This window comes from Thalassophryne amazonica, chromosome 17 (genome assembly GCF_902500255.1).
Source record: "Thalassophryne amazonica chromosome 17, fThaAma1.1, whole genome shotgun sequence".
Taxonomy (NCBI): Eukaryota; Metazoa; Chordata; class Actinopteri; order Batrachoidiformes; family Batrachoididae; genus Thalassophryne; species Thalassophryne amazonica.
In genome coordinates this window covers 19,717,044-19,738,361 of record NC_047119.1, presented here as the reverse complement: position 1 = coordinate 19,738,361, position 21,318 = coordinate 19,717,044, and the positions used below count along the sequence as shown (strand labels likewise).

Sequence of the window (21,318 nt, the reverse complement as noted above, 5' to 3'; positions counted from 1 at the left end):
GTTCATTATTTTTGGAAAGTAACAAATGTTTAGAAGTAGGTGCTGTTCTAATGAACAAGGTACTGTATGGATTGAATAAAGGCTATGGTGTGATATTGTTGCTATAATGTGCTGAAGGGATTTATCATGATGCCAAACAAATGAGAAAGTGTATGCTTATGTTTTGATGGGTGTTTAATTGATTTATGATGATTTTGAAATGATACAATATTATATGGTTTAATTAAGGATTGTAATATGTGCTTATGATGAATTGTACCGACTATGTGTAACTACTGACGTGTTGTTGACTTCCTATAGATAAGCCCGGCATTGACCACTTTGAATAAAGTCATTATTGATGCCGGCATGATGCTTATGCTATAATATGTTTAAAGATCTTATGTTTTGTTAAACTACACATAATCCTTTGGAAATGCTTTGTATGATTTATCATGTAATTGGAATAATGTTTCATTATTATTAATTGTTTAAATGTGTTATTGCTGTTGAATGAAGTCTGATGTGACCTTTTTCTGCTGACTCCCTGTGGAAATGTTTGACTCTCCTGACATATAGGAACTGAAGCCTTCGTCTGTGCTGATATTAGAACTGTGGTTTCTCGCTGTCTGTACAATGGCACACTAAAATTGAAGACACCTCCATATATGGACTGTTGAATAGGTTTAAACTGGTTTTAGGATCAGATGTCCAGCCAGACATCTGACTCAGCAATCCGTTTGCCCCAGACATTCCCCCATGCCACTTCTCGAAGACCTTTCCCCCGCCGACTTCCCAAAGACCTCTCATGACCTCCTGGTCTCCCCCGGTTAACCAATCAGAAGACACTAACACCCCGACTGAACTGAATTGAACCAACCCTATAAAGATTGTGCGTTTCCAGCATTTGAGGTTCTTTGCTCAACACACAACCTGTTGGTATCGTTGTTGCGTAATAAAGTGTGTTGCATTGAACCCACCCTGCGCTTGGTGAATGATGACCATCCTCTGATCTGTTCTGCTGTATTCTTCAATAAACCTTTTAAGGTCTGTATAATTGCAAATTGAATTCTGAGTTTTTTGTGTCTCTCACGATTCATGAACACGCAAGGAACACTTCCAAGTCCTTTCGGACATGGGGAAGGGTGGTATCCTTAACAGTTCCCAACCCTATATACTGTCTATTGATTGTGAATGCAGGCAAACAAGTTTGAGAAACTTCATTTTTGTGAACTGGGGGATCTTATTACAAGAGAAGGCCAGGAAGCATGAAGCTTAGTGGCTAAAGAAGTGAAAATGTGAAGGAAAACGCAATCTGTATCCTCACCATGAGATGACACTAAACCCTACATACTGTAGCTTTAAGGAAACTTTTTCTGGAACTGTGCGGCGATTTCCCCCCCCCCCCCATTCTTTTCCAACAAATATCAAGTTTTTCAACATTCTTGCCTAATTGTAAAGACAATTCTGGCACTAAAGATTTCTGATTTCTCCATTCCGATTGATGACGTTGCAAGCAGAAAACCCCGCCCACCTTCTATTCCAGATTTTTGCTGTTTGGTTTAGCTTCAGGCTGTCACAGCATTTTTATCTTTACTTTTTCCTCAAACAGTGCTAAGTATGTCTAAAATTTTATCTTTAAGTTGCCGCTTTGCAGGTCTAATGGAGCCGTCTTGTAGTTTGGGTTTGTTCAAACCCTTACAACTAATCGGTGAGTTATTAAAAGTGTTTTTAAAAAAGGCAAAGGCTATGCGCCCAACCGTTGGGCAGATAAATATAATGTCTTATCTTATTCGCCCAGCCGTGATCGTGTATTTGACACGTTTTGTGCATCTAAACTACGTTTTTGGCGTATGTTTGACACATTTAACGGCGCCGTCTTTAATTACTGCGAAAACACCGCAATGGATGAAAACAGACAAACTTCATAAGCATTTTGAACGGAAGCCTGTTAACGACGAAACAGTTTTTGAACAAAATGCTGCTTGTTGGCTGTAAGATGATGTTAGTTTGACACTGTTCCCTGGGTGTGATGAGCCAAACAGAACCACTTTAGATCACAACCCCTCCGCGGGCTGCGATCCCTTCCGCAGCCGGTGTCGTGCCAAAGTACTTACACCGTCAGAATTTGTATCCCCTGGCGCGGGAGCGCGCGTTCACTCAGTGCTGCGCTTCCAGACGTTCTGCAGCTCTTTAAACGATCTCCTACTGCTCCCAGACAAAAATAACAGCATGTTGGTTTTTCAATACATTACATTAAAAAATAAGTTTCATAATCTTTTGACGACGTTTAATGCACGCGTGTTTTCACGTCGATTACACGCACAGACACAGAAACGGTGTCGAACATAAAAAAACGCTGAAAACGTTTATATATGTAAAAAAAAGAAAAGAAAAAAAAGACACACTGTACGTTTATATATGTAAAAAAAACACGCTGTAAGACATTTATTAAAAAGGAAACGCTGTAAGACGTTTATTTAAAAAAAAAGAGAAAACGCTGTAACCCGTTTATACAATATGTTAAAAAAACACGCTGTAAGACGTCTATGATCGCACCACCGTCAAGACAATCCAATGGTTTTCACTCTTTCTTCAGTTCAGTTCGTTCATTCGAGATTAAAATATGAAAGAAGTAAAAGATTTAATTAATTAATTAAAATAATTTAATTAAAAGATGAAAATATGTATTTGTCTGTGACTTTTTCTGTTTTAAATAAAAGATAAGCAGACAAACGTGATGTGAGTGATGGTTGTTTTGGTTTACAAGAAATAAAATTCAACTTTTACACTGTAAAAAAAAAATCCAGTTTTTACAGAAAAATTCTGTCAGCTGTGGTTTCCAAGGGAATTCTGTCAAAATTACAATGAATATGTAAATGGTCTGCACATATAGTAGTGTTCAGAATAATAGTAGTGCTATGTGACTAAAAAGATTAATCCAGGTTTTGAGTATATTTCTTATTGTTACATGAGAAACAAGGTACCAGTAGATTCAGTAGATTCTCACAAATCCAACAAGAACTGGGCTATTAGTAAAAAAAAAAGTAGAAAAGGGGGTGTTCACAATAATAGTAGCATCTGCTGTTGACACTACAAACTCAAAATTATTATGTTCAAAATGCTTTTCTAGCAATACTGTGACTCACTAAACTAGTATTTAGTTGTATAACCACAGTTTTTCATGATTTCTTCACATCTGCGAGGCATTAATTTTGTTGGTTTGGAACCAAGATTTTGCTCGTTTACTAGTGTGCTTGGGGTCATTGTCTTGTTGAAACACCCATTTCAAGGGCATATCCTCTTCAGCATAAGGCAACATGACCTCTTCAAGTATTTTGACATATCCAAACTGATCCATGATACCTGGTATGCGATATATAGGCCCAACACCATAGTAGGAGAAACATGCCCATATCATGATGCTTGCACCACCATGCTTCACTGTCTTCACTGTGAACTGTGGCTTGAATTCAGAGTTTGGGGGTCGTCTCACAAACTGGCCCTTGGACCCAAAAAGAACAATTTTATATTCCTCCGTTTCTCTTTAGGCCAGTTGTTCTTTGGCAAATTGTAACCTCTTCTGCACATGTCTTTTATTTAACAGAGGGACTTTGCAGGGGATTCTTGCAAATAAATTAGCTTCACACAGCTGATCAATGGGTGAGCCTTTGCCATTGTGGTTATTCTTCTATCCATTTTGATGGTTGTTTTCCGTTTTCTTCCACGCGTCTCTGTTTTTTTTTGTCCATTTTAAAGCACTGGAGATCATTGTAGATGAACAGCCTATAATTTTTTACACCTGCGTATAAGTTTTCCCCTCTCCAATCAACTTTTTAATCAAACTACACTGTTCTTCTGAACAATGTCTTAAATGTCCCATTTTCCTCAGGCTTTCAAAGAGAAAAGCATGTTCAACAGGTGCTGGCTTCATCCTTAAATAGGGGACACCTGATTCACACCTGTTTGTTCCACAAAATTGAAGAACTCACTGACTGAATGCCACACTACTATTATTGTGAACACCCCCTTTTCTACTTTTTCTTACTAATAGCCCAATTTCATAGCCTTAAGAGTGTGCATATCATGAATGCTGGGTCTTGTTGGATTTGTGAGAATCTACTGAATCTACTGGTACCTTGTTTCCCATGTAACAATAAGAAACCTGGATTAATCTTTTTAGTCACATAGCACTACTATTATTCTGAACACTACCATACATATTTATGTAAATTTTACAGTTTAAACCTGTAATTAAAAAATATTAATCTATAATTTTGATGGTCTTTTTCATGTTGAATTGGCATGGCCAAGTTGATATTACACCTTTTTTTTTTTTTGTAAAATTTACAAATATATTAAGTCCCTTTGGCTGCTCCCATGATTTCACTCAGGGTCACCACAGCAGATGCAAGGAGAGTCTGCATGTTGATTTGGCATAAGCTGTACACCAGATGCCCTTCCTGCTGCAATGTCATATTGTAGTGAAATGTGGCAGGGGTGGGGTTCGAACCAGGAACATTTGTTACTGAAACCAAGTGCACTAAACACTTGGCCACCACCCCTGATATCTGTCTGTATCTTATAGATCAGTGATGTCCAAACTATTCCAGAAAGGGCCGAGAGGGTGCAGGTTTTCTTTGCAGCCACTGACTCCAGCAGGTGATTTGACTGATTGACATCACTTTGAGCAGATGGGATGAGTTCATCAGTGAAACCACCTGCTGGAGTCAGTGGCTGCAAAGAAAACCTGCACCCGCTCGACCCTTTCTGGAATAGTTTGGACACCACTGTTATAGATTAATAAGCACAATATCTTTGTGGTTAGCGCACGTTGCCTCAGAGTAAGAAGGTCATTGCTTCGATTCCCACCTGTGGCCTTGAGTTTGCATGTTCTCCCCATGTTTGTGTGGGTTTCCTCCGAGTGCTCCGATTTCCTCCCACATTTAAAAACTTGCAAGTTAGGTGAATTGGAAACTTTATGCATGTTACGGTCTCCCTTGCAAAAGAGATCTTAATGTCTATGTCTTTATTTAGTGGAGTTGCATAGGGGATACATTTTCTGGCAGTCCCCATCTGTCAGCCTGCCAGAATTTGCATCCCCTATCTTTATCACCAGCTATAAAGATAGGGGATACAAATTCTGGCAGGCCAACAGATGGTGGCTGCCAGAAAATGTATCCCCTATGCAACTCTACTAAATAAAGACAAAACGTCCTCAAATTTACTGTAGTAATTGTGGATGAGCTAAAGTATATATCACTATGAAACACCTGATGGTAGGTTGCAATTCTAGTGATAAAGATAGGGGATACAAATTCTGGCAGGCCGACAGATGGTGGCTGCCAGAAAAGGTATCCCCTATTCAACTCCACTAAATGAAGACAAAACTTCCTGCAATTTACTGTAGTAAATGTGGATGAGCTAAAGTATAAATGAAGGTAAAGCACCTGATGGTAGGGTGCAATTCCAGCTATAAAGATAGGGGATACAAATTCTGGCAGGCTGACAGATGGTGACTGCCAGAAAATGTATCCCTATGCAACTCCACTAAATAAAGACAAAACTTCCTCAAATTTACTGTAGTAATTGTGGATGAGCTAAAGTATATATCACTATGAAACACCTGATGGTAGGCTGCAATATCAGCGATAAAGATAGGGGATACAAATTCTGGCAGGCTGACAGATGGTGACTGCCAGAAAATGTATCCCCTATGCAACTCCACTAAATAAAGACTGTTGTGAAAGTGTAGTGACACGGACCCACAACAGGGGGCGCAAATGAACAGACAATAGAAGGAGTCAAATTTGAACACTTTACTGTTGTGAATGCCACAACCACACACAGCAGATTATAGAATGATACAAAGTCAATGGATAAAGGTGTCGTGTGGGCAGGCTCAACGATAGGAGACGTCTGTCTAAAGAAGAACCGGAACCATACGATTTCCTCCGCCACCGAACCCGAAGGATACTGGAGCCGCCAGGTCCCGAATCCCCCAGGTGGCCACCGTCTCCGCGTGTCGGATCTGGTACTGCTGGCGAAGAGCAAAGACAGTCAATTGTGGGTGTGTACACCCAGTAACAACAACGGTGGGAATTCCACCTCCACCTCAAATCACACACTCGTGTAGCTCCTGTTTCAGCACTTATCTGGAAAGAGTGAGAGGCGAAGACGTCGGCACTCTCACAAACCACCAATCAGCGGACAAGGCTCCACAGGAAAGAGGCTGCAAAAAGAGTTCAGACTAAGATACAGTTTAGTTTATGACTGAGAATATTACCTCCTTAGAAGAACGATATATCGGCGACGTGGTGGAGGTGTCATCCTGCTTTTATCTGGGGTGAAGTGCAGATGATCGGTGACAGCTGTCATAGTTGATGAGTGACAGCTGTCACCTCGGCTGTTCCTGTGAGGCGGCAGCGCCCTCTCGTGCCTGAAGCCCGCACTTCAGGCAGGGCGCCCTCTGGTGGTGGGCCAGCAGTACCTCCTCTTCTGGCGGCCCACACAACAGGACCCCCCCCTCAACGGGCGCCCGACCATGCTTGTCCGGGTGGCGACGGTAAAAATCGGCTAGGAGGGCCGGGTCCAGGATGAAGCTCCTCTTCACCCAGGAGTGTTCTTCGGGTCCAAACCCCTCCCAGTGCACCAAATATTGGAAACCCCGGCCCATTCGATGGACGTCCAGGAGCCGGCGCACTGTCCAAGCTGGCTCCCCGTCGATGATACGGGCAGGAGGCGGCGCCGGACCGGGTGCACAGAGGGGTGAGGTGAGACGTGGTTTCAACCTTGAAACGTGGAATACTGGATGAATCCGCAGTGAGGCCGGGAGTTGGAGCCTCACTGCGGCGGGACTGAGGACCTTGAGGATCTTGAAGGGCCCGATGTACCGGTCCTTCAGTTTGGGGGAATCCACCTGCAGGGGAATGTCCCTTGTGGATAGCCACACCTCCTGCCCGGGCCGATATGAGGGGGCCGGGGACCGTCGACGGTCTGCATGGGTCTTTGCTCTCGTCCGGGCCCTCAACAAGGCCGAACGGGCGGTGCGCCACACCCGACGGCATCTCCGCAGGTGGGCCTGGACCGAGGGTACACCGACCTCTCCCTCCACCACAGGAAACAAAGGGGGCAGGTACCCCAGACACACCTCGAACGGGGAGAGGCCGGTGGCAGAGGACACTTGGCTGTTATGCGCATACTCGATCCAGGCCAGGTGTTCACTCCAAGCCATTGGGTGTGTGGATGTGGTACATTGCAGGGCCTGCTCCAGCTCTTGGTTAGCCTGTTCAGCCTGTCCGTTGGTCTGAGGGTGATACCCAGACGAGAGGCTCACGGTGGCCCCCAGCTCCCAGCAGAAACTTCTCCAAACCTGCGAGGAAAACTGGGGACCACGATCTGAGACGATGTCTGTTGGTATCCCATGCAGACATACGACATGGTGGACCAGGAGATCCGCTGTCTCCTGGGCCGACGGGAGCTTCGGGAGGGCCACGAAGTGGGCCGCCTTGGAGAACCGGTCCACTATCTTGAGGATGGTGGTGTGCCCCCGGGACGGCGGGAGGCCCATGACGAAATCCAGACCAATGTGGGACCAGGGGCGATGAGGCACAGGAAGCGGCTGAAGGAGTCCCTGTGCCTTTTGGTGGTCCACCTTTCCCCTGGCGTAGGTGGTGCAGGCCTGGATGTAAGCCCGGACATCAGCCTCCAGGGACGCCCACCAGAAGCACTGCCGGACCACTGCCACGGTCCTACGCACCCCTGGGTGGCAGGAGAGCTTGGACCCGTGACAGAAGTCCAGGACGGCAGCCCTGGCTTCTGGTGGGACGTATAGTCTGTTCTTTGGCCCTGTTCCGGGATCCGGGCTCCGTGCCAGGGCCTCCCTGACGGTCTTCTCCACGTCCCAGGTAAGGGTGGCCACGATAGTGGACTCCGGTACGATGGGTTCCGGTGGATCCGACAGCTCGGTTTTGACTTCATGTTCATGCACCCGGGACAAGGCATCTGACCTCTGGTTCTTGGTCCCGGGGCGGTAGGTGATTCGGAAGTCAAAACGGCCGAAGAACAGTGACCAGCGGGCTTGTCTGGGGTTCAGCCGCCTGGCGGTCCTGATATACTCCAGGTTCCGGTGGTCAGTGAAAACCATGAATGGCACGGACGCTCCCTCCAACAGGTGTCTCCACTCCTCAAGAGCCTCTTTCACCGCTAGGAGTTCTCGATTGCCCACGTCATAGTTCCGTTCTGCTGGGGTCAACCTGCGGGAGAAATAGGCACACGGGTGAAGAACCTTATCGGTCTCTCCGCTCTGGGATAGCACGGCTCCTATCCCTGAGTCAGAGGCGTCCACTTCAACCACAAACTGGCGATTGGGATCGGGCTGCACCAAGATGGGTGCAGTCGAGAAGCGCTGTTTCAACTCCCTGAACGCGGCTTCGCACCGATCCGACCAGGTGAAGGGGACTTTTGGAGAGGTCAGGGCTGTCAGGGGGCTAACTACCTGACTATACCCCTTAATGAACCTCCAGTAAAAATTGGCGAAGCCGAGGAACTGTTGCAGCTTCCTACGGCTCATAGGTGGGGGCCAGTCTCTCACCGCCGCGACCTTGGCCGGATCCGGGGCGACGGAGTTGGAGAAGATGATAAACCCCAGGAAGGACAAAGAGGTGCGATGAAACTCACACTTCTCGCCCTTCACAAACAGCCGGTTCTCCAACAACCGCTGCAGGACCTGACGTACATGCCGGACATGGGTCTCAGGATCCGGAGAAAAGATGAGTATATCGTCCAGATATACGAAGATGAATCGGTGCAGGAAGTCCCGCAAGACGTCGTTAACCAAGGCTTGGAACGTCGCGGGGGCGTTGGTGAGGCCAAACGGCATGACCAGGTACTCAAAGTGACCTAACGGGGTGTTAAATGCCGTCTTCCATTCGTCTCCCTTCCGGATCCGAACCAGGTGATACGCATTCCTAAGATCCAGCTTAGTAAAGATTTTGGCTCCATGCAGGGGGGTGAACACGGAATCTAACAACGGCAACGGGTATCGGTTGCGAACCGTGATTTAATTCAGCCCCCTGTAATTAATGCATGGACGGAGTCCGCCATCTTTCTTGCCCACAAAAAAGAAACCTGCACCCATCGGGGAGGTGGAATTCCGGATCAGCCCAGCAGCTAATGAGTCCCGGATGTAGGTCTCCATTGATTCGCGCTCAGGTCGTGAGAGGTTGTACAGCCTGCTGGACGGGAACTCAACGCCTGGAATCAGATCAATGGTACAATCGTACGGACGGTGCGGGGGAAGGGCGAGTGCCGGATCCTTGCTGAAGACATCAGCAAGATCGTGGTACTCAACCGGCACCGCCGTCAGATTGGGAGGGACTTTGACCTCCTCCTTAGCATGTAAACCGGGAGGAACCGAGGATCCTAAACACGCCCGATGGCAGGTTTCCATCCACTGAACCACCACCCCAGACGGCCAATCAATCCGGAGATTGTGTTTCAACATCCACGGGAAGCCCAAAATCACGCGGGAGGTAGAAGGAGTCACAAAAAACTCGATCTCCTCCCGATGATTCCCAAACACCACCAGATTTACAGGTTGTGTCTTGTGCATGATTAAAGGGAGAAGGGTGCCATCTAGTGCCTGCACCTGCAATGGCGAAGGAAGCGCCACCAGAGGGAGCCCTACCTCCCTTGCCCATCTGCTGTCTAGCAGATTCCCTTCGGAACCCGTGTCCACCAGTGCTGGGGCTTGAAGGGTTAAATCCCCACTCAGGATTGTAACTGGGAGTCGTGTGGCAATATGTGTGTGTCCCACGTGAATGTTATGACTCCCCCTTAGCCCAGTCTCTAAGGGCGGGTGTTGTCGTTTTGGCCGTTTGGGGCAGTTTTTCTGTATGTGCTCTTTTGAGCTGCAGAGAAAACACTCCCCGCGGACCAGCCTCCTCATTCTGTCAGCTGTTCTCATTTTGGCCCTGTGCGTTTCCCTAGCAACGTCAGCAGGGGGAGCTGTTGCCCCACGGAGCGCTGCGGCTGTGGAGCATGGGGAGGGCGGAACCTTTTTGAACCCGGAAGGGAGAGGGACGGCGCGTGCCCGGCCACGTCCTTCGCCTCACTCCCGACGGCGTTCCTCCAACCGATTGTCTAACCGTATAACGAGATCGATAAGCCCATCTAAATCCCGCAGTTCTTCCTTAGCTACCAGGTGCTCCTTCAGGACCGACGACAGTCCGTTTATGAAGGCGGCGCGGAGCGCAACGTTATTCCAGCCGGACCTCGCAGCCGCGATGCGGAAGTCGACTGCATATTCGGCTGCGCGCCAGCGCCCCTGTCGCATTGACAGCAGCACTGTTGAAGCGGTCTCTCCTTTGTTAGGGTGATCAAACACTGTTCTGAACTCCCTCACAAACCCAGTATAAGAGGTAAGGAGCCGTGAGTTTTGCTCCCAAAGCGCTGTAGCCCAAGCGCGTGCCTCACCACGAAGCAAGTTAATAACATAAGCCACCTTGCTGGCGTCAGACGCGTACATGACGGGACGTTGTGCAAAGACGAGTGAACACTGCATCAGAAAGTCCGCGCACGTCTCCACACAACCTCCGTACGGGTCTGGGGGGCTTATGTATGCTTCAGGGGATGGTGGAAGGGGTTGTTGAATGACCACTGGAACATTCATATCTTGCACAGGGTCGGCAGGAGGAGGAGCTGCAGCAGTGCCCTGAGCGCTCGCTGCCACCTGTGCGGAGAGAGCCTCCACCCTGCGGTTCAGGAGGATGTTTTGCTCGGTCATCTGATCCAACCGAGCCGTAAAGGCGGTGAGGATGTGCTGCAACTCACCAATCACGTCTCCTGCAGACGCCTGTGCACCCTGCTCTCCCATTGGCCGTTCAATCGCTGGGTGACGCCCCTCGGAGTCCATGACGCTGGCCGAGATATCCTGATGTGAAAGTGTAGTGACACGGACCCACAACAGGGGGCGCAAATGAACGGACAATAGAAGGAGTCAAATTTGAACACTTTACTGTTGTGAATGCCACAACCACACACAGCAGATTATAGAATGATACAAAGTCAATGGATAAAGGTGTCGTGTGGGCAGGCTCGACGATAGGAGACGTCCGTCTAAAGAAGAACCGGAACCACACGATTTCCTCCGCCACCGAACCCGAAGGATACTGGAGCCGCCAGGTCCCGAATCCCCCAGGTAGCCACCGTCTCTGCGTGTCGGATCTGGTACTGCTGGCGAAGAGCAAAGACAGTCAAGTGTGGGTGTGTACACCCAGTAACAACAACGGTGGGAATTCCACCTCCACCTCAAATCACACACTCGTGCAGCTCCTGTTTCAGCACTTATCTGGAAAGAGTGAGAGGCGAAGACGTCGGGACTCTCACAAACCACCAATCAACGGACAAGACTCCACAGGAAAGAGGCTGCAAAAAGAGTTCAGACTAAGATACAGTTTAGTTTATGACTGAGAATATTACCTCCTTAGAAGAACGATATCTCAGCGACGTGGTGGAGGTGTCATCCTGCTTTTATCTGGGGTGAAGTGCAGATGATCGGTGACAGCTGTCATAGTTGATGAGTGACAGCTGTCACCTCGGCTGTTCCTGTGAGGCGGCAGCGCCCTCTCGTGCCTGAAGCCCGCACTTCAGGCAGGGCGCCCTCTGGTGGTGGGCCAGCAGTACCTCCTCTTCTGGCGGCCCACACAACAAAAGACAAAACTTTCTCAAATTTGCTGTAGTAATTGTGGATGAGCTAAAGTATAAATGAAGATAAAACACCTGATGGTAGGTTGCAATTATAGTGATAAAGATAGGGGATACAAATTCTGGCAGGCCGACAGATGGTGGCTGCCAGAAAATGTATCCCCTATGCAACTCTACTAAATAAAGACAAAACTTCCTCAAATTTACTGTAGTAATTGTGGATGAGCTAACGTATATATCACTATGAAACACCTGATGGTAGGGTGCAATATCAGCGATAAAGATAGGGGATACAAATTCTGTCAGGCTGACAGATGGTGGCTACCAGAAAATGTATCCCCTATGCAACTCTACTAAATAAAGACAAAACTTCCTCAGATTTACTGTAGTAATTGGGTATGAGCTGAAGTATAAATTAAGATAAAACACCTGATGGTAGGGTGCAATTCCAGCTATAAAGATAGGGGATACAAATTCTGGCAGGCTGACAGATGGTGACTGCCAGAAAATGTATCCCCTATGCAACTCTACTAAATAAAGACAAAACTTCCTCAAATTTACTGTAGTAATTGTGGATGAGCTAACGTATATATCACTATGAAACACCTGATGGTAGGGTGCAATATCAGCGATAAAGATAGGGGATACAAAAAGACAAAACTTCCTCAAATTTGCTGTAGTAATTGTGGATGAGCTAAAGTATAAATGAAGATAAAACACCTGATGGTAGGTTGCAATTATAGTGATAAAGATAGGGGATACAAATTCTGGCAGGCCGACAGATGGTGGCTGCCAGAAAATGTATCCCCTATGCAACTCTACTAAATAAAGACAAAACTTCCTCAAATTTACTGTAGTAATTGTGGATGAGCTACCGTATATATCACTATGAAACACCTGACGGTAGGGTGCAATATCAGCGATAAAGATAGGGGATACAAATTCTGGCAGGCTGATAAATGGTGGCTACCAGAAAATGTATCCCCTATGCAACTCTACTAAATAAAGACAAAACTTCCTGAAATTTACTGTAGTAATTGTTAATGAGCTAAAGTATAAATGAAGATAAAACACCTGATGGTAGGTTGCAATTCTAGCGACAAAGATAGGGGATACAAATTCTGGCAGGCTGACAGATGGTGACTGTCAGAAAATGTATCCCCTATGCAACTCCACTAAATAAAGACAAAACTTCCTCAGATTTGCTGTAGTAATTGTGGATGAGCTAAAGTATAAATGAAGGTAAAGCACCTGATGGTAGGGTGCAATTCCAGCTATAAAGATAGGCGATACAAATTCTGGCAGGCTGACAGATGGTGACTGCCAGAAAATGTATCCCTATGCAACTCTGCTAAATAAAGACAAAACTTCCTGAAATTTACTGTAGTAATTGTGGATGAGCTAACATATATATCACTATGAAACACCTGATGGTAGGCTGCAATATCAGCGATAAAGATAGGGGATACAAATTCTGGCAGGCTGACTGATGGTGACTGCCAGAAAATGTATCCCCTATGCAACTCCACTAAATAAAGACAAAACTTTCTCAAATTTGCCGTAGTAATTGTGGATGAGCTAAAGTATAAATGAAGGTAAAGCACCTGATGGTAGGGTGCAATTCCAGCTATAAAGATAGGGGATACAAATTCTGGCAGGCTGACAGATGGTGACTGCCAGAAAATGTATCTCTATGCAACTCTACTAAATAAAGACAAAACTTCCTCAAATTTACTGTAGTAATTGTGGATGAGCTAACGTATATATCACTATGAAACACCCCATGGTAGGCTGCAATATCAGCGATAATGATAGGGGATACAAATTCTGGCAGGCTGACAGATGGTGACTGCCAGACAATGTATCCCCTATGCAACTCCACTAAATAAAGACAAAACTTTCTCAAATTTGCTGTAGTAATTGTGGATGAGCTAAAGTATAAATGAAGATAAAACACCTGATGGTAGGTTGCAATTATAGTGATAAAGATAGGGGATACAAATTCTGGCAGGCCGACAGATGGTGGCTGCCAGAAAATGTATCCCCTATGCAACTCTACTAAATAAAGACAGAACTTCCTCAAATTTACTGTAGTAATTGTGGATGAGCTACCGTATATATCACTATGAAACACCTGACGGTAGGGTGCAATATCAGCGATAAAGATAGGGGATACAAATTCTGGCAGGCTGATAGATGGTGGCTACCAGAAAATGTATCCCCTATGCAACTCTACTAAATAAAGACAAAACTTCCTGAAATTTACTGTAGTAATTGTTAATGAGCTAAAGTATAAATGAAGATAAAACACCTGATGGTAGGTTGCAATTCTAGCGACAAAGATAGGGGATACAAATTCTGGCAGGCTGACAGATGGTGACTGTCAGAAAATGTATCCCCTATGCAACTCCACTAAATAAAGACAAAACTTCCTCAGATTTGCTGTAGTAATTGTGGATGAGCTAAAGTATAAATGAAGGTAAAGCACCTGATGGTAGGGTGCAATTCCAGCTATAAAGATAGGCGATACAAATTCTGGCAGGCTGACAGATGGTGACTGCCAGAAAATGTATCCCCTATGCAACTCCACTAAATAAAGACAAAACTTCCTGAAATTTACTGTAGTAATTGTGGATGAGCTAAAGTATAAATGAAGGTAAAGCACATGATGGTAGGGTGCAATTCCAGCTATAAAGATAGGGGATACAAATTCTGGCAGGCTGACAGATGGTGACTGCCAGAAAATGTATCCCTATTCAACTCCACTAAATAAAGACAAAACTTCCTCAAATTTACTGTAGTAATTGTGGATGAGCTAACGTATAAATGAAGATAAAACACCTGATGGTAGGTTGCAATTATAGTGATAAAGATAGGGGATACAAATTCTGGCAGGCCGACAGATGGTGGCTGCCAGAAAATGTATCCCCTATGCAACTCCACTAAATAAAGATAAAACTTCCTGAAATTTACTGTAGTAATTGTTAATGAGCTAAAGTATAAATGAAGGTAAAGCACCTGATGGTAGGGTGCAATTCCAGCTATAAAGATAGGGGATACAAATTCTGGCAGGCTGACAGATGGTGACTGCCAGAAAATGTATCTCTATGCAACTCTACTAAATAAAGACAAAACTTCCTCAAATTTACTGTAGTAATTGTGGATGAGCTAACGTATATATCACTATGAAACACCCCATGGTAGGCTGCAATATCAGCGATAATGATAGGGGATACAAATTCTGGCAGGCTGACAGATGGTGACTGCCAGACAATGTATCCCCTATGCAACTCCACTAAATAAAGACAAAACTTTCTCAAATTTGCTGTAGTAATTGTGGATGAGCTAAAGTATAAATGAAGATAAAACACCTGATGGTAGGTTGCAATTATAGTTATAAAGATATGGGATACAAATTCTGGCAGGCCGACAGATGGTGGCTGCCAGAAAATGTATCCCCTATGCAACTCTACTAAATAAAGACAAAACTTCCTCAAATTTACTGTAGTAATTGTGGATGAGTTAAGGTATATATGAAGTTGAAATGTCTGATGGTAGGGTGTAATTTTAATTTAACCTTTATTTAACCAGGTTAGTCCCATAGACTTCAAGATCTCTTTTGCAAGGGAGACCCGAACATGTATGAAGTTTCCAATTCACCTAACTTGCATGTTTTTAAATATGGGAGGAAATCTGAGCACTCGGAGGAAACCCACACAAACATGGGGAGAACATGCAAACTCCATACAGAAAGGCCACAGGTGGGAATCGAATCAATGACCGTCTTGCTCTGAGGCAACGTGTGCTAACCACAAAGCTACTGTGCTTATTAATCTATAAGATACAGACAGATATCAGGGGTGGTGGCCAAGTGTTTAGTGCACTTGGTTTCAGTAACAAAGGTTCCTGGTTTGAACCTCACCCCTGCCACATTTCACTGTGTAATGTGACGTTGCAGCAGGAAGGGCATCTGGTGTACAGCTTGTGCCAAATCAACATGCAGACCCTCCTTGCATCTGCTGTGGTGACCCTGAGTGAAATCATGGGAGCAGCCAAAGGGACTTAATATATTTGTAAATTTTAACAAAAACAACAACAAAAAAAAAGGTGTAATATCAACATGGCCATGCCAATTCAACATGAAAAAGACCGTCAAAATTACAGATTAATATTTTTTAATTACAGGTTTAAACTGTAAAATTTACGTAAATATGTATGTGCAAACCATTTACATATTCATTGTAATTTTGACAGAATTCCCCTGACAACCACAGCTGACAGAATTTTTCTGTAAAAACAACTGGATTTTTTTGCAGTGTAAAAGCTGAATTTTATTTATTGTAAACCAAAACAACCATCACGTTTGTCTGCTTATCTTTTATTTAAAACAGAAAAGGTCACAGACAAGTATAAGAGTGTACAGTTTATAAATGTTCATATTTTAATCTCGAATGAACCAACTGAACTGAAGAAAGAGGGAAAATCATTGGATTATCTTGACGGCGGTGCGATCATAAACGTCTTACAGCGTTTTTTTTTTTACATATATAAACGGGTTACAGCATTTTCTTTTTTAATAAATGTCTGACAGCTTGTTTTTTTACATATATAAACGGGTTACAGCATTTTCTTTTTTAACAAACGTCTTACAGCGTGTTATTTTTTACATATATAAACGGGTTACAGCGTTTTCTTTTTTAAAATAAACGTCTTACAGCGTGTTGAATTCTTTTTACATATATAAATGTCTTACAGCTTGTTTTTTTCTTACATATATAAATGGGTTACAGCGTTTTCTTTTTGTTTAAACGTCTTACAGCGTGTTTTTTTACATATATAAACATCTTACAGCGTGTTTTTTTTACATATATAAACGGGTTACAGCGTTTTCTTTTTTTTAAATAAACGTCTCTCAGCTTGTTTTTTTTTTACATATGTAAACAGGTTACAGCTTGTTTTTTACATATATAAATGGGTTACAGCGTTTTCTTTTTGTTTAAATAAACGTCTTAGTGGTTTTTTTTACATATATAAACATCTTACAGCGTGTTTTTTTTACATATATAAACGGGTTACAGCATATTCTTTTTTTAAAATAAACGTCTTACAGCGTGTTTTTTTTTTTTTACATATATAAACGTCTTACAGTGTGTTTTTTTTTTTACATATATAAACAGGTTACAGCATTTTCTTTTTTAACAAACGTCTTACAGCGTGTTTTTTTTATATATATATATAAACGGGTTACAGCGTTTTCCTTTTTTTTAAATAAAGGTCTTACAGCGTGTTTTTTTTACATATATAAACGTCTTACAGCGTGTTTTTTTACATATATAAATGGGTTACAGCGTTTTCTTTTTTAAATAAACGTCTGACAGCTTGTTTTTTTTTACATATATAAACGGGTTATAGCGGGGTTTTTTTTAATAAACATCTTACAGTGTGTTTTTTTAACATATATAAATGGGTTACAGTGTGTTTTTTTTTACATATATAAACAGGTTACAGCATTTTCTTTTTTTAATAAATGTCTGACAGCTTGTTTTTTTACATATATAAACGGGTTACAGCATTTTCTTTTTTAACAAACGTCTTACAGCGTGTTATTTTTTACATATATAAACGGGTTACAGCGTTTTCTTTTTTAAAATAAACGTCTTACAGCGTGTTGAATTTTTTTTTACATATATAAATGTCTTACAGCTTGTTTTTTTTTTACATATATAAACGGGTTACAGCGTTTTCTTTTTGTTTAAATAAACGTCTCACAGCTTGGTTTTTTTTACATATATAAACAGGTTACAGTGTATTTTTTTAACAAACGTCTTCAGCGTGTTATTTTTTTATATATATATAAATGGTTACAGCGTTTTCCTTTTTTTTAAATAAAGGTCTTACAGCGTGTTTTTTTTACATATATAAATGTCTTACAGCGTGTTTTTTTACATATATAAACGGGTTACAGCGTTTTCTTTTTTAAATAAACATCTGACAGCTTGTTTTTTTTACATATATAAACAGGTTACAGCGTTTTTTTTTTTAAATAAACGTCTTACAGTGTGTTTCTTTAACATATATAGATGGGTTACAGCTTGTTTTTTGTACATATATAAACGGGTTACAGCGTTTTTTTTAATAAATGTCTGACAGCTTGTTTTTTTACATATATAAACAGGTTACAGCATTTTCTTTTTTAACAAATGTCTTACAACGTGTTATTTTTTACATATATAAACAGGTTACAGCGTTTCTTTTTTAAAATAAATGTCTTACAGCGTGTTGAATTTTTTTTACATATATAAATGTCTTACAGCTTGTTTTTTTTACATATATAAATGGGTTACAGCATTTTCTTTTTGTTTAAATAAATGTCTTACAGCGTGTTTTTTTTACATATATAAACATCTTACAGCGTGTTTGTTTTACATATATAAAGGGGTTACAGCATTTCCTTTTTTTAAATAAACATCTTACAGCGTGTTGATTTTTTTTTTTACATATATAAATGTCTTACAGCTTGTTTTTTTACATATATAAACGGGTTACAGCGTTTTCGTTTTGTTTAAATAAACGTCTTACAGTGTGGTTTTTTTACATATATAAACATCTTACAGCGTGTTTTTTTTTACATATATAAACGGGTTATAACGTTTTCTTTTTTAAATAAACGTCTTACAGCGTGTGTTTTTTTTTACATATATAAACGTCTTACAGCGTGTGTTTTTTTACATATATAAACGGGTTACAGCGTTTTCTTTTTTTTAAATAAACGTCTCTCAGCTTGTTTTTTTTTTACATATGTAAACAGGTTACAGTGTATTTTTTTAACAAACGTCTTCAGCATGTTATATTTTAACATACATAAACGGGCTACAGCAGTTTTTTAACAAACGTCTTACAGCGTGTTATTTTTTACATATATAAACGGGTTACAGCGTTTTCTTTTTTAAAATAAACGTCTTACAGCGTGTTGAATTTTTTTTTACATATATAAATGTCTTACAGCTTGTTTTTTTTTTACATATATAAACAGGTTACAGTGTTTTCTTTTTTTAAATAAACATCTCACAGCTTGTTTTTTTTTACATATATAAACAGGTTACAGTGTATTTTTTTAACAAACGTCTTCAGCGTGTTATTTTTTTTATATATATATAAATGGTTACAGCGTTTTCCTTTTTTTTAAATAAAGGTCTTACAGCGTGTTTTTTTTTACATATATAAATGTCTTACAGCGTGTTTTTTTACATATATAAACGGGTTACAGCGTTTTCTTTTTTAAATAAACGTCTGACAGCTTGTTTTTTTTTACATATATAAACAGGTTACAGCGTTTTTTTTTAAATAAACGTCTTACAGTGTGTTTTTTTAACATATATAGATGGGTTACAGCTTGTTTTTTGTACATATATAAACGGGTTACAGCGTTTTCTTTTTTTTAATAAATGTCTGACAGCTTGTTTTTTTACATATATAAACAGGTTACAGCATTTTCTTTTTTAACAAATGTCTTACAACGTGTTATTTTTTACATATATAAACAGGTTACAGCGTTTCTTTTTTAAAATAAATGTCTTACAGCGTGTTGAATTTTTTTTACATATATAAATGTCTTACAGCTTGTTTTTTTTACATATATAAATGGGTTACAGCATTTTCTTTTTGTTTAAATAAATGTCTTACAGCGTGTTTTTTTACATATATAAACATCTTACAGCGTGTTTGTTTTACATATATAAAGGGGTTACAGCATTTCCTTTTTTTAAATAAACATCTTACAACGTGTTGATTTTTTTTTTTACATATATAAATGTCTTACAGCTTGTTTTTTTACATATATAAACGGGTTACAGCGTTTTCGTTTTGTTTAAATAAACGTCTTACAGTGTGGTTTTTTTACATATATAAACATCTTACAGCGTGTTTTTTTTTACATATATAAACGGGTTACAACTTTTTCTTTTTTAAATAAACGTCTTACAGCGTGTGTTTTTTTTTTACATATATAAACGTCTTACAGCGTGTGTTTTTTTACATATATAAACGGGTTACAGCGTTTTCTTTTTTTTAAATAAACGTCTCTCAGCTTGTTTTTTTTTTACATATGTAAACAGGTTACAGTGTATTTTTTTAACAAACGTCTTCAGCATGTTATATTTTAACATACATAAACGGGCTACAGCAGTTTTTTAAATAAACGTCTTACAGCGTGTTTTTTTTACATATATAAATGTCTTACAGCGTGTTTTTTTTAACATATATAAACGGGTTACAGCGTTTTCTTTTTTTAAATAAACATCTGACAGCTTGTTTTTTTTTACATATATAAATGGGTTACAGCGTTTTCTATTTTAACAAACGTCTCACAGCTTGTTTTTTTTTTTACATATATAAACAGGTTACAGTGTATTTTTTTAACAAACGTCTTCAGCGTGTTATTTTTTACATATATAAATGCCTTACAGCTTGTTTTTTAACATATATAAACGGTTACAGCGTTTTCTTTTTTTTTAAATAAACGTCTTACAGCGTGTGTTTTTTTACATATATAAACGAGTTACAGCGTTTTCTTTTTTTAAATACACGTCTTACAGCGTGTTTTTTTTTTTACATATATAAACGTCTTACAGCGTGTTTTTTTACATATATAAATGGGTTACAGTGTTTTCTTTTTTTAAATAAACGTCTCACAGCTTGTTTTTTTTTTTACATATATAAACAGGTTACAGTGTATTTTTTTAACAAACATCTTCAGCGTGTTATTTTTAACATATATAAACAAGTTACAGCGTTTTTTTTAAATAAACGTCTTAGTGTGTTTTTTTACATTTATAAACATCTTACAGCGTGTTTTTTTACATATATAAACGGGTTACAGCGTTTTCTTTTTTTTAAATAAACGTCTTACAGCGTGTGTTTTTTTACATATATAAACGAGTTACAGCGTTTTCTTTTTTTAAATACACGTCTTATAGCGTGTTTTTTTTTTTTACATATATAAACGTCTTACAGCGTGTTTTTTTACATATATAAATGGGTTACAGTGTTTTCTTTTTTTAAATAAACGTCTCACAGCTTGTTTTTTTTTTTACATATATAAACAGGTTACAGTGTATTTTTTTAACAAACATCTTCAGCGTGTTATTTTTAACATATATAAACAAGTTACAGCGTTTTTTTTTTAATAAACGTCTTAGTGTGTTTTTTTACATTTATAAACATCTTACAGCGTGTTTTTTTACATATATAAACGGGTTACAGCGTTTTCTTTTTTAAATAAACGTCTGACAGCTTGCTTTTTTTTACATATATAAACGGGTTACAGCGTTTTCTTTTTTAAATAAACGTCTAACAGCTTTTTTTTTTACCTATATAAATGGGTTACAGTGTTTTCTTTTTTAACAAACGTCTTACAGCGTGTTATTTTTTTCATATATAAGCAGGTTACAGTGTTTTCTTTTTTTTTTTAAATAAACCTCTTACAGCATGTTGTTTTTTTTACATATATAAATGTCTTACAGCTTGTTTTTTTACATATATAAACGGGTTACAGCGTTTTCGTTTTGTTTAAATAAACGTCTTACAGTGTGTTTTTTTTTACATATATAAACATCTTACAGCGTGTTTTTTTTA

At 40.6% G+C, this 21,318-nt stretch overlaps 1 protein-coding gene across 1 annotated transcript in view; it reads left to right on the top strand.

Annotated features, from left to right (window-relative positions):
- Positions 1-1,477: 1,477 nt before the first annotated feature.
- The window catches only part of LOC117529858 (alanine--glyoxylate aminotransferase 2, mitochondrial-like), a 57,028-nt gene continuing 37,187 nt past the window's right edge, over positions 1,478-21,318 (top strand). The window contains exon 1 of the mRNA XM_034192735.1: positions 1,478-1,690. Coding sequence (XP_034048626.1) covers positions 1,600-1,690 — 91 coding nt within the window. The 5' untranslated portion in view covers positions 1,478-1,599. The remainder of the gene's footprint in view (positions 1,691-21,318) is intronic.